Genomic DNA, 18,765 nt, shown 5'->3' with positions numbered 1-18,765 from the left:
ACTCACAGCATGTGGAGGCTCAAGCTACTCTCCGCGATCCACGCACAATTTACCATGCGCTCCATTGAGAGCGAGAGCACCCTAATTGCGACCACAAGGAGTGTGACTCTACCCTCCCCAGCAACCGGGCCAATTTGGTTGCTTAGGAGACCTGGCTGGAGTCACTCAGCAAGCCCTGGATTCGAACTCGCGACTCCAGGGGTGGTAAATTAGGCTATGTCCAAATTTATCCAGATCCATTTAAAAACACCATTTTCATTTTCAAAAATGTTCTCGTCCACACTGAAACATATCAAAACTCTTAAATCCCCTTACTGCGCATGTGAAAAATTGCCATTCCATGTACGGTCTGAAACACTATTGTCCTCATGTTCCATCACCAGACAGCAATTCCGAGTGAACTTCCCATCTCCTTTCAAGGAATGCAATGAGAAGGTTGTACAAAGTAACATTTATCTTTAACAATGCTATCAAAATGAATATAAGGCACAACATGGGCCGCCATCTTGATTGTTTTGGGTTGAATGGATAACATGACTGCATCACATGACAACAAATACGTCATAGTTTTCTGATATCTCCATTTCCCCTGTACACACTACAACGCAATGGCGAGATTCCAAATGTATCCACTTGGGAAAGCTTTTTTTTTTTCTCGAAAAGCTCAGTTTTCACTGTTAAAAACGCCATCTCAGTGTGGACGGAAGCCCAAAACATCGAGAACAAGATGCATTTTCAAAAGAAAACGTATTAGTGGCTTTAGACAATGGTAGTATAATACCAATTGAAAAAAGACAATATTGGCCAATCTCTATCATAAACATAACAAACATAACAAACATACCTTATATTTCCATTTTGCCTCTGTCTTGTTCTTGTGTTCTCGAATCAACTCAAACTTCTCCACGTCGTTTGGTTTACTTGTTTCTTTTTCCAAAACACTATACCCAGTCTTTGCCACCTGTGAAATGATAAGAAAATGTCCATTAAATACAGATAAAATGGATAAAGTTACTTACTATGTATGTATGAGCATTTGGTACTATTTTTTTGTTTACTGACTACCATTACGAAACTGCTGTTAACCATTACTTTTTTGGGCTGGTCCATCTTGCTTAGGATGTCCTTCGCATGGGATTCTAGAGCTGCCAGACTTGAGGGCTTTTTCTCAGGTAAAATGCCTTCTTTTGCTTTCTTTCCTTTCTTTTTGCCACTCTCTTTTATCTTGGGTACTTTTGGTGGTTTTGGTGCCTTGGGCATTTTGGGTGGTTTGGGTGGTTTTGAGGCTTTCTTCCTGGCTGGCTTATCTCTTGGGGGACTGGAGATGTTGGCGGGGGACTCGGGCTCTTCGGAGTCTGATAAAGCTGATGGGGGTTCCTCTGCTGGGGGCTTGGAGTTGCTGGGCTCACTCTTTATGGCTTTTGTTGCATTCTGAATCAGAGGCATTGTACATTGTTTGTCAAAACATTCACACACATATTTTACACTTGTACAAAATCAGTGAGCATTCTGTACTTACATTATCTCACAAAAGTGAATACACCCCTCACATTTTTGTAAATATTTGATTATATCTTTTCATGTGACAACACTGAAGAAATGACACTTTGCTACAATGTAAAGTAGTGAGTTTACAGCATGTATAACAGTGTAAATTTGCTGTCCCCTCAAAATAACTTAACACAGCTCACAAACCGCTGGCAACAAAAGTGAGTACACCCCTAAGTGAAAATGTCCAAATTGGGCCCAGTTAGCTATTTTCCCTCCACGGTGTCATGTGACTCATTAGTGTTCCAAGGTCTCAGGTGTGAATGGGGAGCAGGTGTGTTAAATTTGGTGTCATCGCTCTCACACTCCCTCAAACTGGTCACTGGAAATTCAACATGGAACCTCATGGCAAAGAACTCTCTGAGGATCTGAAAAAAAGAATAGTTTCTCTATATAAAGATGGCCTAGGCTATAAGAAGATTGCCAAGACCCTGACACTGAGCTGCAGCACGGTGGCCAATACCATACAGCGGTTTAACAGGACAGGTTCCACTCAGAACAGGCCTTGCCATGGTCGACCAAAGAAGTTGAGTGCACATGCTCAGTGTTATATCCAGAGGTTGTCTTTGGGAAATAGACGTATGAGTGTTGCCAGCATTGCTGCAGAGGTTGAAGGGGTGGGTGGTCAGCCTGTCACTGCTCAGACCATACGCAGCACACTGCATCAAATTGGTCTGCATGGCTGTCGTCCCAGAAGGAAGCCTCTTCTAAAGATGATGCACAAGAAAGCAGACTAAGGACATGGATTACTGGAACCATAACCTGTGGTCTGATGAGACCAAGATAAACTTATTTGGTTCAGATGGTGTCAAGCGTGTGTGGCGGAAACCAGGTGAGGAGTACAAAGACAAGTGTGTCTTGCCTACAGTCAAGCATGGTGTTGGGAGTGTCATGGTCTGGGGCTGCATGAGTGCTGCCGGCACTGGGGAGCTACAGTTCATTGAGGGAACCATGAATGCCAACATGTACTGTGACATACTGAAGCAGAGCATGATCCCCTCCCTTCGGAGACTGGGCCACAGGGCAGTATTCCAGCATGATAACGACCCCAAACACACCTCCAAGACGACCACTGCCTTGCTAAAGAAGCTGAGGGTGAATGTGATGGACTGGCCAAGCATGTCTCCAGACCTAAATCCTATTGAGGAGCACAAGGTCTCTAACATCTACCAGCTCCGTGATGTCATCATGGAAGAGTGGAAGAGGACTCCAGTGGCAACCTGTGAAGCTCTGGTGAACTCCATGCCCAAGAGGGTTAAAGCAGTGCTGGAAAATAATGGTGGCCACACAAAATATTGACACTTTGGGCCCAATTTGGACATTTTCACTTAGCGGTGTACTCACTTTTGTTGCCAGCGCTTTAGACATTAATGGCTGTGTGTTGAGTTATTTTGAGGGGACAGCAATCTACACTGTTATACAAGCTGTACAATCACTACTTTACATTGTAACAAAGTGTAATTTCTTCAGTGATGTCACATAAAAAGATATAATCAAATATTTACAAAAATGTGAGGGGTGTACTCACTTCTGTGAGATACTTTATGTGGCATGTACAGTACACTGTAGGTGCTCACCTCTGAAATCCGAATCTCTTTGGCAAGGTCTTTAATGAGCTGCGCTGGCTTCATGTTTTCTGGGAGCTCATCCTCATGTTCTAAAAGAGCCTTTACGAAAAATTGAGAGTCACAGGCAAATTACAACACATGTCTCCTCTGTTTCATGTCATTTAAGTGAAACTGCAAGAATAGAAATTGTTCATTTGTTCTATTTTCGTTTCTATACAAAAAAGCGGTTTAGCCATGAGCCATGTTTCGTAACTTGTTAGCAACATATGATTTTTTCTCTCTCCAATTTTTCTCCCCAATTTGGAATGCCCAATTCTCAATGCGCTCTATGTACTCATGGTGACGTAGTGACTCGCCTCAATCCAGGTGGCGGAGGACAAATCTCAGTTGCTTCCGTGTCTGAGACCATCAATCCGCGCATCTTATCACGTCACTTGTTGTGCGCGTTACCGCGGAGACATAGCGTGTGTGGAGGCTTCACGCTATTCTTGAACCACAATATAGAGACCACGAGGAGGCTACACCGTGTGACTCTACCGTCCCTAGCAACCGGGCCAATTTGTTTGCTTAGGAGACCTGGCTGGAGTCACTCAGCACACCCTGGATTCGAACTTGTGACTTTACTCGCTGAGCTACCCAGGCCCCTAGCAACACATGATTTTTAAAAACACAACTGCTTCAAAATCCATGGTTGAACCTTGACTATGTGTCATTTATGCTGTAGAACAAAACATATCACTTCAAGTCATTTTAACCACAGACCTTATTTACTCATAAATCCAAAACTGCCATTATAAAAACACCTAGGAAATTCCAGAGAGAACCATTGCCTGAAAATGATAAAGTCTTCTGGGTTTTAAGACAACATCCTGAACATCTCTGACAAATAAAAGTTCTAATATTAATTCTTCACCTGTTTTTTTGTCCATGATCGGAATGCTCCATTGACAATTTTGGCACCATGTACCAAGTAGGGAGGTGGCTGTTTGCTTGCCTTATGTAAACCTGCAAGACATTTAGGAAAACATAGCATCAGACAGAGTCAAACATTCCCATTTGGATCCAAACCCTTTACTAGAGCAGTATTAGTTATATACGATCCTCTCTAGAATGGGCCATTTTCTAATTGGCAAATTGGTGAAAGGTCACGTGACACAACCAACTTTCCTTAAATCATTAGCTGCAATGCCCAAGACTGTGGTCCCCCTGTCAAAAACACTCAGAGCATGAAACTCTGCAGAAAAGAGGGGGGAAACATTACACCAGAAATAAAAATGGACCGCATTTTCAACCGGACCCATTACTGTTCAATAACAAAGGCCATTCATATATCAAACTGATTACTTCAATCCTGAGGGGCCTAAAAACAGTCTTGTGCCTTTTTGGAGCGCCAGCTTCGACATTGATTACATTGGACTGGATACACATCCACTACAGGAAATATATTCCACACTGCATTTAAATTAATAACATGAACGCAAAGTGAAAGCCGAAGCAGTGTGCAATAGAGCTGGCAGTGGGCCAGCCAGCCTGCAGGGCGGGTGGTGGGGGGGTAAGGTTTATCCTCTACCTGAAGTCACACATGAGATTGGAAATCTCAAAAAGATGGCCTTGAAAACCCATTCCCCAATCTGAACATCATACAGCTCGGAGAGCAACTGCGGTCCTCAAATCTACTCGTTTCAATATGCCTGCTGCAGCAATCTGGCAAAATTAAATAACGTGACGGGGGTAAAATGGTGGAAATATAAACACACAGTCCAAGGCCAGATGAGGGGAGTTTAAACACCAGGTTGTAATGGAGCAAGTGATTCTGCCTTTTGAAGCTAATCATCTGTGAACTCTACGATGCACCAGTCTAATGACTGCAATAATATTCCGGCTATCCAGACCTTCCTCATCTGCTCAGCAGGCCTCTTCCAGGATCACGCACAAAAGCGGGGAAGAAGGAAACCATGAGTCTACGTTACAAGTACATCGACATTAGATCTCTTTATTTCCAGTCCCAAAGTTCACTATTACTGATATATCTAACACTGCACAAGATGGAGAGGTAATTCAGGAAAGTAAAACCTTTGAAGAGTGGAGCAACAATGAGAGAGATGTGTACAACAATGACCTGTATTTTCCCATTGCTTTTCTCCAAAGGCATTTAAAAAAAAAGACAAAATTAAAACATTTGATTTGAAGCAAATATGTGTTTAAAAATCTGAAAACACAAAAGACTGTACTTAATGTCTTTTATGAGGCAAAGGACTACTCATCACATGATCAACACTGCAAATAATGTATATTTAACATATTTCAGTCAGATTCAACAGTACTATTGACTATACCTTATTTATTATAGGTAAAAAATATATATATATATTTGAAGTTTATTGAAAAATAATCATACATACATGGTAAAAATTTACAATAATGTTATATTTGTTAACATTAGTAAATGCATCAGGTATCATGAACTAACACTGAGCAATACAAACATGTATTAATCTTGGTTAATGTTCATTTATGAAAATACAATGGTTTATTGTTAATTCATAATGCATTAACTAATGTTAACTTGTACATCTTTTACTTTTAAAAATGTATTAGTATTTGTTGAAATTAACATAAACCAAGGTTAATGAGTGCTTTATAAGTTCGGCTGTCAATCGATTAAAATTTGTAATCTAATTAATGACATGGTATACAGATAAATGAATCGAATTAATCACAATTAATTGCATACATATATATTTTCTGAGAAAGCCCATTAAATAATTATTAATAGTTATATTCAAATTATAAATAAAATATATATTATTAAAATAATAATACAGATAATTAAAATGTCTTACATTATTTTGGCATACAAGTAAAGCATTAAAAAAAATAAATAAATAAATAAATATTGGCTTTGGAATCCAATATAATGTTTATTTCCATATTATTGAACATTAGGCTATCATTGGCCTACAGCTCACAGCAATCCATTTTGCAACTGAATTCGTCAGTCAGTCTGAGATTTATAATAAAGGCTTGTCTAAGGATGCGTCAAGGTACACATGCGTCAGACAGACGCTTTTGGAATGTCTCAGTTACTGATGTGGTATCAAGAATATCGATTTATTCACAATAAGTAATGACAAATCTAGACATGACATGTATTATAATGGGCTTGTATGACAGTTTTTTACAGTTAAAACATTGCTAATGAGCATTAATCCTCGTTAATAAATGATACCTTAATGAAAACTTACCATGGATTTACTGTATTTTTTGCAGTAACCAAGGCTTTGATACAATTAGCCATTGGTTTTACAACAGCATTACTGTAGTATACATATTGTAACTTGGTTTTAGTAATAGTAGCCATATAATAATATCTATAGTTAATTTTGTGGTTTTATATGTGGCTTATTGTTACATCCCTATGTATGTATGTATGTGTATGCATGCTTGTTTTGTGTTCTCTTCTCTTTCCCTCTCTTTTTACACACTCTGATTAGGTTGCTGTTATTGGTTATCTGGGCTGCCAATCTTAATTACCCTGATGACATCATCTCCACTCTCCACCAATGAATGGCCCTTCCTTCATTTTAAAAGCTGTCTGAATCCATGTGTTTGCAGGCTTTTTTCATTTGATGACAGCTTTACTTGTTAGCTGCTGATTTTGTGTATTGTCCCTGGTTCTTTGTGACCTTGTACATTCTTTATGAATACTGACAAAGTCACTCGTTACCCATTCGTGGTTATGTGACTTTTCATCTTCATCATTATTATTTATATAACTCTCTGCTCATCTAACCAGAGTGGAAAAGTGGACAGGTAAGAAGTCACGTGACATACACCTTGCACCACATAGACTGATTTTTGTATTAGACACCTCAGGTTAGGAGTGAGTGCCAACCCCTGTACTTTTGGTGGTTTTTTTTAGAGCAGTTAAGAAAAACAAAGTAAGGGTAAACAAAGTAGCCTTATAAATTTAGGCCCATAAATTAAAAAAAAATAAAGTAATAACAAAGTTACTACATTTATTCAAAGAATTCATACAAATTAAATTTAATAGAGGTATCGGTATTGGTATCTATTAGTTGTGCACATCCCTAGTTTCTACATTATCGCAAAAATAAATGTATATTATATATTTCGATATGAGAAAATAAATGTGATGGAACTGTTGCACTCTATAGATGAAAGACTTTTTTTAAAAGATTAAATTACTTGTTTTGTCCACTTAATTGCTTACCTTTAAACAGCTCCAGGTAGTATTTCCCCACATACCAACATGCTGTTTCAAAGTTTGGATATGGAGTGAGGCTGGCAACCTTCAGTCTTTTTTCCACCTCATATGCTCTGAGTGGAGAGAAGCAAATGGAGGATTACTGAAAAGTGTGCCTTAAAAAAAAAGTCATGGTTTCACAGATGTGAGAAATGCACTTCAGAACGCTACAGCATATGCTCTTGACTTTCCCCTTTCTTTTTGTTGCTACAGAGCATGTCAGTACCAAGAATAGAACAGGGAAGGTTTGACGCTTGAATGCTTCAATTGCATCATCATTCACCAGTTGTCATTGCATGGCAAACTGCATGTAATTGCATTTAAAATGGCAAGGAACAGCCAAAAAAAATTAGATGTTTCCTCTAATCCCAGTACAAACTAAAGTCGCTGTACAAACTACAAACCCAATGTACTTCATAAAATATTTCCATGTGCATACAGTAACAAACTTACAAACAAAACTTTTCATAGAGGAAATAAATGAAAAATCACTGACCTCATTTGCATCTCTACACTCAGACTGTGGACAAAATGCCCAGAGAAGGCTAAGCAGTCAACAGGAGTCAGTATTGCATTAATCCATCCTGCCATTTAAAAAAAACAACAATGTGACTGTGATCATCTCAGAACTTCATTGAGTTATTTAAAAAAAATACAAAAATGTTAAAGCAGATGAGTGTAATTTCTTCGACGTAAAACTCTTTTTTTCGTACCCCAGCTTGATATGAACAGTCAACTATGACCGATATGGCTACTAAACTGATATCTTGATATTTTTCCACATATTGGCGATATTCAATATATATCTCGATAACTTTGTTTTTGCTCTGAAATGGCTTTTTATTAAATCAGTGGAACCATCATTTCATCCAAACAGCCATTGTAGCAAAGTAGTTACAATATTTTAAATGGATTAAATAAAAATCTATTTAAAAATAATAGCATGTTTCTCAGTTTTTAAATAAGAACTTAAGGGAGAATGAGATTTAATAATTTTCATTCATATGAATTTTATATACCTGTATATATCAAATAAATAAATAAATAAATAAATAAATAAATATATATATATATATATATATATATATATATATATATATATAATATTTTTTCTGGGGTGGATTTACTGTTTTTTTTTCCCAGTTTCCCAGGAAATTTATAATGTCAGTTTTTTTATTTAAATTGTGGTGTTCCGCAAGGATCCCTGTTAGGGCCAACTTTGTTTTCCCTATACAGGTTACCTCTTTGTTCTGTGATTCAAAGTACAACTTTAATATTCATTGCTATGCAGATGACCTACACATTAGTATTTTGTGTTTATAGATTTGTATAATAACTTGTATGCTTGAATCTGCAGTACTATTGTTTCATAATGCATGAGAAGTGATCTGAAACTACTAAAAACATGAGCCCATGAGCTCTTGCGCAACCTCTGCTGGCAACCCAGATGACCTCACCTGATGGAATGAAGAGAGATTGCCCTTGTTTCAGCGTGCACTTGTAACACTTGTCCACCTGGTCAGCAAAAAACATCTCGCTGTGGTTGGAAGAGGACTTCCAGCGCTCATAAAGAGACAGGTTGGCAGAGGTGGGCTTGATCAGGAAAAAGATTTTCTCTCCCTGTACAAGACACAACATTGGAAACATCATTTAGGAATTGTCACTGTTGTCGTTTTTGATCTCTACTGCTGTCAATACATTTTCTAATCTACTCTGGTCTGATTTAATTGCCCAGTACAGTTATTGTGTTGTTACTCAACAAAAACGTTACTTAGCTTTTCTTCACACTATTTCTAATAACTTTTAATTTAACTTAGTATTATTGATTTAATAACTAGATTTGGGGGGGCCTGGGTAGCTCAGCAAGTAAAGACACTGACTACCACACCTGGAGTCGCAAGTTCCAATCAAGGGCAGGGCTGAGTGACACCAGTCAGGCTTCCTAAGTAACCAATTGGCCCGGTTGCTAGGGTGGGTAGAGTCACGTTGGGTTTACCACCTCATGGATCGCTATAATGTGATTCTCGCTCTCGGTGGGGCAAGTGGGGAGTTGTGCATGGATGCTGCGGTGAATAGTGTGAAGCTTCCACACGCGCTAAGTCTCCGCGGTAATGCACTCCAGCAAGCCACGTGATAAGATGTGTGGAGGCAACTGAGATTCGTCCTCCGCCACCTTGATTGAGGTGAGTCACTACGGCACCATGAGGACTTAGAGCGCATTGGGAATTGGGCGTTCCAAATTGGTGAGAAATGGGGAGATTATTGCATTTCCAATAGGAAATATCGGTGCTTGCAAGGCAGCAAAAGAATAATTCTGTAGACGATCTTATTCGTTCTTCTTTCAGGGGTAAAAAGAAGTTCAAAACAGCTGAGCAACTGTAAACTGTTTGCAAACATTCATACGCAGGTCACACCGCTGTGGGAGGCACATTTAAATATGAGAAAACTACATGTAAAACCTACACTAATGGGACATTAAAATGTGTTATCAATGACTTTAAGCCTCATTCCATGAGTGGACTTCACATGAGGTCAGTAAAGGAAGTTGTTTTAACCACTCGATGATGATTTAAAGTATTATATATGCAGTGGAAAAAAAATTATTTGTCTTGTTTGCATTATTAATTTATGAATGCTAATGCGCTAACAAGCGTCTATAATGTACACCGGTTACACTATGTGTACTGACAAGATGAGCGTATAAAAGTGTTAATGTGTAGAATAAAGACAAAAGAATGATTATAGGCTTACATTGGGCAGATGTGTGAATGGCTTTCGCTGCAGATGGCACATGAGTGAATGGGCACTTGAGGTTAGGGTTTTGTAGACTAATTAAACAAAACACAAAAAAAAAACGCATACATTGTCTTAGAAAATGTCTCTAAGCGAACGATCCTACAGATGTAAGTAAATTTGCACCAGCTCACTAATAACACCTACTGATGACGTGGACCAATGACAGTAAGAAGGTGTTTAGCTGTTCGTTCTTCGATATTGTTGGAAGTATATCAGGGCCTTTAAGCTTTGTTTCTATAGAAATTAAATCTTTAGATTTTGAATGCCAAACATTTTGTTTAAAACTTTGTATAAATAAAAGTTTGAATGTCAATATAATAAGCAGCGGTTTGTGCTGAATTAACAGCTGAACATTTTGGAGACAAAAAAGATAACTTAATTCTCAGTTCAGTGCTGCCTTGCAAACAATTTCTTCAGTATAAAAATTCATAATAAGCGAAGCATTTATTTAATGACATTAATTGCATGTTTAATGTATATTTACACTTCTGTGTCACAGTAATTGACGAGCATTGTGCTGGTAATATGTAAAAAGAAATTCACCTTAAGTACGTGATACCATACAGAGGCACCGCCACACTCGATATGGAAGTCTGTGTAGCTGTCTTTTACACAGATAAGACAATATTTGGACACTTTGGGCTTTCCCAACAGTGCGTCGTCAGGCCAGTAGTTTTCCACCCAGGATAACTTCCGAACTATCTGCGGGCTCTCAACAATACTGTCCATTCTAGAAAACATGAAGGGAGGAACAGTATACATTCCTGTTACCATACTTCACTAAGATATGCATGCTTAATAACACTATATACTGTATATATATATATATATATATATATATATATACACACAACACCCAACATTAAAGGGAGAGTTCACCCTAAAATGACATTTCTCAATCAATTACTCACCCTCATGCTAGCCCAGATGTGTATAACTTTCTTCTGCTGAACACAAAGATTTTTAGAAGAACATCTCAGCTCTGAAGGTCAATATAATGCAAGTGAATGGTGGCCAGAACTTTGAAGCTCAAAAAAGCACATAAAGGCAGCATAAAAGTGATCCACACAACTCCAGTTGTTTAATCCGTTTTTAGAAAAGATATGATAGGTGTGGGTGAGAAACAGATTCATATTTAAGTTCTTTTTTTACTGTAAATGTTCCTCCGCGAATGCGAATGGCCAAAAACAAACGAAGAAAAATGTAAAAGTGAAAGTGGAGATTTATAGTAAACAAGGACTTAAATATTGATCTGTTTCTCAACCACACCTATCAGATACCTTCTAAAAAAATGGATTAAACAACTGCAGTCATATGGATTACTTTTATGCTGCCTTTATGTGCTCTTTTTGAGCTTCAAAGTTCTGGCCACCATTGACTTGCATTGCTCTGTGGACCTACAGAGATGAAATATTTTCTAAAAATCTTTGTTTGTGTTCTGCTGAAGAAAGAAAGTCACACATCTGGGATGGCATGAGGGTGAGTAAATGATGAGAGCATTTACATTTTTGGATGAATGTTCCCTTTAACTATCTACTTTGTATAACTTTGTATAGGTTGCTTACCTTGTGTCTGAAAACTCCAGGTTGATCACATTTAATACTTTCTTTCGGTTTGTGCTGTAGTAATAATCGACAAATTCTTTTAACTTCATCTGGCTGTTGGTCTGTTTGGTTACATCGACAACATCGACAACAACATCAGGCCCTTCAAACGAAAAGAGAAGATAACAATTAGTATACATTCAAGGAGCCAAGTACACAAATTAAAGCATTGTCATACACACTGTTGACTCTTAAGTAGTATCATAATTAATGAGTGCATTATTTTTGAACACTGGATCAGAACTACACCGATGCAATTGCTCTTAGACTGGTCAGAGTCTTTCAAAAGGCGCCCTCTTGTGAACATTACATGCTAATGCAATAATACATAGAGCATGATTTGCAGAACTAAAATTTGTATTCTTGTAATAAACATGCACTTTCATAACAGTCATGAAGAAAAAGAGAAACCTTGATTTAGCTATACCCAAGAAAACACCACTGTAAAATCTAAGTAATTACACTAACAGGTAAAATTATACAATGAGGTTGTATTTTGATATTGATATATTAGTTTAAAGGAATATTCCGTGTTCAATAAAAGTTAAGCTTAATCAGCAGCATTTGTGGTACAGTGTTTATTACCACAGAAAATAATCTTGAACTCATTCCTCATTTATTAAAAAATTAAAAAGCAAAAATCGCAGTTACATAAGGTCACTTACAATGGAGGTGAATGGGCCAGTCAATAAAATTTTAAAAAACATACTGTTTCAAAATTATAGCCACAAGATGTGAAGATGATTTTAGTGTGATAAAATTGTTTACCTGTTTCACAGGGTTTACTGCTGTTACGTTGTCTTGACAACAATTTTGTAATATTGGATATAATTTTAAACAGATATGGTTAGTTATCAATTTTAACACACTAAAATCATACTAACATGTATAATTCATGTCTTGTGGCTATACTTCTAAAACATAGAGTATTTTAATGAGTGGCCCCATTCACTTCCATTGTAAGTGCCTCACTGTAACCCATATTTGTGCTTCTTCATTTTTTAAATAAACAAAATCGAAATGACTTTTATAGCATGAATTAATCTTAATGTTAATTGTTTTTACATATACTAATATGCTTTAACAGTTATGTTTACATTATACTGTATAATGCATTATGAACTAACATGAATTAACAAGCATATTTATACATTTACATTAACTAAGATTGTTCATTTTTAGTTGATGATCCCTAATGCATTAACTAATGTTAAAATATACAACCTTATTGTAAAGTGTTACCCTGTTAGAACATAAATAATCAATTTCATAATTAATCATTTATAACACATCACTTATTCTAACTCTTACCAACATAGTTTTCCACATCACTGATGTAGAATGTGGGTGCAGGCATGGCCATCCCGAGGCCATCTTTCTTCTGAATCAGAATGGGCTCGTTGAATCCATTCTCCTCCAGGTAATCCAATGTCAACTGACTCCCGGACAGCTTGACCACAACATCTTCTGAACTGCAGTGGAAAACACATGGTCAGCGTGTTGTACAGGTAATAACCCACATTATCTCTCTGAGACATCAAACTTGAATTTATTTGGGATGTTTGGTTTGGAAAACGCTGGTCTTGGAGCGCCATCTTCTGGCCACTGAAGGAGAGCTGGCCCTTTAACTTCTGCAGGTTGAGCTGGGGTCATCTCCACTGCAGATGAAAGGTAAATGAATGCAGACATACCTCGGGAATGTCCTGCTGCGTAGCTCTTTGATGAACACCTGACTGCCGTTCTGAACTGGTTTGACGTCTCCACTTTGCCCCGTGTCATGCTTATTCCAGCTCTTTTTCTTTTTCACTGAAACAAACCAGGTCATACTAAGACGGGATTTTCTTGGTTGCCAGTTACTTTACAAAGCACAAAACTTTTCCAAACTACAGGATTAAGAACAGAAAATGTGTATCTTCCTAAATAAATGTGTCCATTAGATTTTATAGCTTTTTATTCTTATTTTTTTCTCTCCACCTAATCCTGGGTCTTCCCCGAGGCCTCCTCCCAGCTGGACATGCCTGAAAAACCTCCCTAGGGAGGCGGCCAGGGAGCATCTTTACCAGATGCCCAAACCACCTCAACTGACTCCTTTCGACGCAAAGGAGCAGTGGCTCTACTCCGAGCTCCTCGCGGATGACTGAGCTCCTCACCCTATCTCTAAGGGAGAAGCCCGCCACCCTTCTGAGGAAACCCATTTCGGCCACTTGTTCTCGCGACCTAGTTCTTTCGGTCATGACCCAGCCTTCATGACCATAGGTGAGGTTAGGAACAAAAACTGACCGGTAGATCGAGAGCTTTGCCTTCCGGCTCAGCTCTCTTTTCGTGACAACAGTGCGATAGAGCGAGTGCAATACCGCCCTGCTGCCCCTCCCGCTCCATTGTCCCCTCACTCGTGAACAAGATCCCGAAGTACTTGAACTCCTTCACTTGGGGCAATGTGAGGATGCCAAAAGTGTACAGAGCTGTAATCTTGACAAAGAGTGGCAACTTACAGGAAGATAAAATACAAGATTGCAGGTCGACCGCATTTTGCCTTCTGTAATTAATCGGCCGATAGTTTTTAAAATTGATTTGTAGTACTTCCTTCGATGATGGCCAAAGACATAAAGTCTACAAGAATTCAAAATTAATAAATACCCAGATGTAGTTCATTCTTCAACCATAAGAAAATGAAGATTTGGAGCATCACGTGGGACTTTTAACTGTAAAAAACCCCAAAACACACAATGGACTCTTATTTTGAAATGTGAAGTCTTGGCTCTGTTAAAATGCTCTATAATTAAGAATTTACCAAATTATAGCCTGTAGATTCTCCAGATAATTTTTTTATAGTGCTGTCAGTCGATTAAAGTAATTAATCGCGATTCGTCACGTGATTTTTCAGTTAATCACGATCAATAGTAGATTTTGAAAGTGCTATTAGACTCTATGTATACTTAATTTCCTGTCAAACATTTAGTTCTTTCTTAGAAAAGAAAACAATATGTAATGATAATGTTTTATAAAACACATTCACATGATTCACGCTGTTTTGAACACTACATTAAAGCAATTTCTCAGGTCTTTTGGTCCATACAATGCAAGTGAACGTGTGCCTGAATTTTGAAGCTCCAAAAATCAGCATAAAAGTAATCCATATGACTCCAGTGGTTACATCTTCAGAAGCAATATTACAGGTGTGAGTGAGAAACAGATCAATATTTAAGTCCTTTTTTACTATTAGTCAATCTTTACTTTAACTTTTAATTTCACATTGTTTTTAATGATTCACATTCTTCATGCATACACCCCCTACTGGGCAGGGAAAATAATTTCTAACAAAAAGGACATAAGTATTGATCTGTTTCTCACCCACACTTTTCATATGGATTTTTGGAGAGTTGAAATTTTGGTACCATGCACTTGCATTGGATGGACCTACAGAGTTGAGATATTAAATCATAATTTGTGTTTAGTAGAAGAAAGAAAGTCATGCACATCTGGGATGGAATGAGGGTGAGTAGAGGATGAGAGAACTTTCATTTTTGGGTGAACTATCCCTTTAAAAGCGCTGCAGAGAATTAGCTTGAAGCACTGGCACTGCACACGTAAATTATACTTTATCTGAATTTATGAAGTTGAATACACAATGTACGTGCTGACGGGGCAATGGTTAGGGTTAGAGCGGGGGTGGGGAGACTTTTTTCCATTAAGGGCCATTTGAGTATTTACAAAATTTTTTGCGGGCCATACAATTGCTTGCAATTTCTGATTGTGAGTTGAAATTAATGTATGCATTCCGTTATGTGCTCACACACCAAAAACACTAAAAGGTCTGTCTATTATTCAATATGTTGTCTTGTTCATTGGCAGGCCATGCATTAAAAGTCTAGGCCTTCAGTGTGATTCATGCCATTAAGTAAACACACAGTTTCACAATGAATAAGACACCTTACGCCTTTGGGCATCATACAGTATGTCGCAGCTAACTAGTAATACCAACTGACATTTTAAAAACACGTCCACGCACGAAAGCCTTGAAACTTGAAATGACACTTAATGCTCAAGCAAGCCTAATTTTAACTGCAGCATGACTGGTTTGTGAAATCTTCCGAACAGACATTCAAAAATCATAATTTTTCATATGAATCTAACAAGGAGGTCTTTAATACCTGGAAAAAATCTATCTAATAATGTTTGCGATAAATTTAGTTTTGTCAGGGTACACGTATACTGGTATACAGGGTATACTGCGTTCCATTCAAGTTGGATGTGGGATATTCCTACTTGATATTTCCAATCATAAATGCAATCCATTCCCCGATATTCAGAAGATTACTTTTAAGAGAGTAAAACTGCAACGCCCCTGTTAGCTTAGCAGGGGTTTGACTCTCATTACACTTACAAAACTCCTGATGTTGCTATAACAATGCAAAAAGCACATACCAATTTACATGAAGTGAAAATCAGTCCTCCCTTCCTGTATAATTAATCAATCGCACGATCATGCAGAACATCTTGCGTTTTTAAATCCATAAGGATCTTTTTCTCAATGGCGATAGTGGCAGTTATGACAATCTCGCACACTTCGCTTTCAAATTACATCACTTAATGCACGATTGCGTCACTCAAGGCCAGCTAGACGGCCTTGACCGGGACATATCCTAAAGATCACACCCACCAAGAACAAATAAATCAATCTGATTGGCTGATGAATCTGACAATTTGACTTTAGTTACTCATTCATTTGCACTGTTGAGGGATTCTGTGGAAATTCTGAAGGCCTGACGGGGAGGAGCTCAAGCTCACGCGCTGCTTCGGGCATGCGATTTGTGAAACAGTTTTCACACTTTGCTTGTAAGCATCAAGGAATAAATTCTGACAGGATAAACTTTTTGTTTTTCTCTATATGTTTGTAGATTAATTAAGAGTGGAAAGCGATTAAAAATAGAAGGCTTTGCTGGCCCTGAGAATTCGCCACTGGTGTTGTTATCATTTAGAATTATTTTTAAACATTATTTGAAATAATGTTTTTTTCAGGTTAATTGAATCAAGGCCATTTTATACTTTTCAAATAATTTCTCAAATGGTCTCGCGGGCCTTATATGGCCCTGAGGCGTGACGTTCCCCACCCTTGGGTTAGAGGAACACAGAGGAATTAAAAATATATTTACCGTAGATTTTTGCCGAAATATAAGATACCCGAAAGTTTCATAAAGCAACTATCTGCACCGATTAATCGGTTAAAAACGATATATTGTCTATCTCTATTCAAGATTGTTTTGATTTGTTACATTTTTTTGTTTTTGAAAAATAGTAATAATATAAAATGATTAGGTGTGTCCAAACTTTTGACTGGTAGTGAATCTAAAACTTCCTTTCTTCCATTCAGATTAGCAAAGAAAGATACTCACAGGTGGATTTGCCGTGAGTCTTTTCACAGTTTGGACAGTGATAGATGTCAATGTCTGGTGCTTCATCTTCATCCACTTCCACACAGCTGTAACACAACAAACATGGAATCCGATTATGCATCCATTTATTTCTCAAATAATTGCAAAATTATTAAACAGCACTGAGTCAGGGCAAACAAAATATCAATATATTTCATAATTTTTGGGGAAAAACAAATCCGCAATATATGCATTTGTGTCACCCCATCTGCAGTGCTAATAGTGTTTCTTATTTCATACAATCCCCTATACCAGTGGTACCTAATCCAAAAATGGGTATTATAAAAACAGTGCTAAATGCATATTTGAACAGGAAAATTAATAAGCCTTCAACTTTTAAAAGCAAAGAGAATAGGGGGCCTGGGTAACTCAGTGGTAAAATGCTGGCTACCACCCCTGGAGTTCGCTAGTTCAAATCCTGTCAAACGGTAACGCAGGTGTCCTAAGGCGAGCTCAGGGAGGACAGAAACCTCCCGTGGAGCAGAAGGGCAAAAGCTCGCTTGATCTTGATTTTCATGTTGTGACCCGGCTGAGTGACTCCAGCCGGGTCTCCTAAGGAACCAAATTGGCCCGGTTGCTAGGGAGGGTAGTAGTCACATGGGGTAACCTCCTCGTGGTCACTATAATGTGGTTTGCTCTCAGTGGGGTGCGTGGTGAGTTGAGTGTGGATGCCGCGGAGAATAGCGGGAAGCCTCCACAGGCGCTATATCTCCGCGGTTACGTGCTCTACAAGCCATGTGATAAGATGCATGGATTGACAGTCTCCGATGCGGAGGAGATTCGTCATCCGCCACCTGGATTGAGGCGAGTCACTACGCCACCACAAGGACTTAAGAGCACATTGGGAATTGGGCATTCCAAATTGGGAGAAAAAGGGGAGAAACAAAAAGCAAAGAGAAAACACTTCCTACAAAACAGTTAAAGCACATACATTTCAAGGTTTTAAGCACATGCTTACATTTAGATTTGTACAATAAAAAAATTTAGTACTTTGTTGGGTCGTCTGATGTAATATCTGGGTTCTGAAGCAAAACCAATGCCCTAACACAAACCCAATGTAACCAAATTACATTTCTGCCATTAGGGGAGATATAATGGTTCTGAGGGAATACTGAATTAAGAGTTATCTCTTTTGGGCTTTCCTCTAGCTTGGTATAACAACTACATGAAGCCTTGCGTCACAAATACTGTCCACTCAGATGGTGGGTGGTGTCAGGAGCCAAGTTTTACTGAGCCTCAGAACAACAACATATGCATGTGGGTGTAATGGGTAAAATCATCCACTTGTGCATCAGAATTAGCAGTAAAATACACTTTTTAATGTTTTACACCTCTCATCCACTAATTCCCATCACATGTATCTACATATTGTCCTTATGGGGCCAATCCTTTATCGATTCATCACTTGTCTCCCAGTAAATCACATTAAATACTAAATGGCCTGTTGAAAGATCATTGCAGGGGTCGGCAACCTTTTTGCCATGGAGTGCCATTTTTTTATTTTGTGGCTAGCGGTATACCGGTTTCACGGTTTGAAAATTGACGGTTAT

At 38.2% G+C, this 18,765-nt stretch overlaps 1 protein-coding gene across 2 annotated transcripts in view; it reads right to left on the bottom strand.

Annotated features, from left to right (window-relative positions):
- Nucleotides 1-18,765, bottom strand: part of LOC127626271 (lysine-specific demethylase phf2-like) — a 49,600-nt gene that overhangs the window by 18,970 nt on the left and 11,865 nt on the right. For both annotated transcript variants that reach the window (XM_052101946.1, XM_052101947.1), the window contains exons 2-13: nucleotides 17,177-17,262; nucleotides 13,475-13,589; nucleotides 13,095-13,255; nucleotides 11,745-11,886; nucleotides 10,723-10,909; nucleotides 8,841-9,003; nucleotides 7,880-7,967; nucleotides 7,351-7,457; nucleotides 4,030-4,121; nucleotides 3,126-3,215; nucleotides 1,093-1,431; nucleotides 845-961 (exon numbers count right to left, since the gene is read on the bottom strand). In XM_052101946.1, the coding sequence (XP_051957906.1) occupies nucleotides 845-961; nucleotides 1,093-1,431; nucleotides 3,126-3,215; nucleotides 4,030-4,121; nucleotides 7,351-7,457; nucleotides 7,880-7,967; nucleotides 8,841-9,003; nucleotides 10,723-10,909; nucleotides 11,745-11,886; nucleotides 13,095-13,255; nucleotides 13,475-13,589; nucleotides 17,177-17,262 (1,687 nt within the window). The remainder of the gene's footprint in view (nucleotides 1-844; nucleotides 962-1,092; nucleotides 1,432-3,125; nucleotides 3,216-4,029; nucleotides 4,122-7,350; nucleotides 7,458-7,879; nucleotides 7,968-8,840; nucleotides 9,004-10,722; nucleotides 10,910-11,744; nucleotides 11,887-13,094; nucleotides 13,256-13,474; nucleotides 13,590-17,176; nucleotides 17,263-18,765) is intronic.

Source organism: Xyrauchen texanus, chromosome 32, assembly GCF_025860055.1.
Source record: "Xyrauchen texanus isolate HMW12.3.18 chromosome 32, RBS_HiC_50CHRs, whole genome shotgun sequence".
Classification (NCBI taxonomy): domain Eukaryota; kingdom Metazoa; phylum Chordata; class Actinopteri; order Cypriniformes; family Catostomidae; genus Xyrauchen; species Xyrauchen texanus.
Note: the sequence above shows the minus strand (reverse complement) of the source record. Positions and strands in the feature narration are given on the sequence as shown.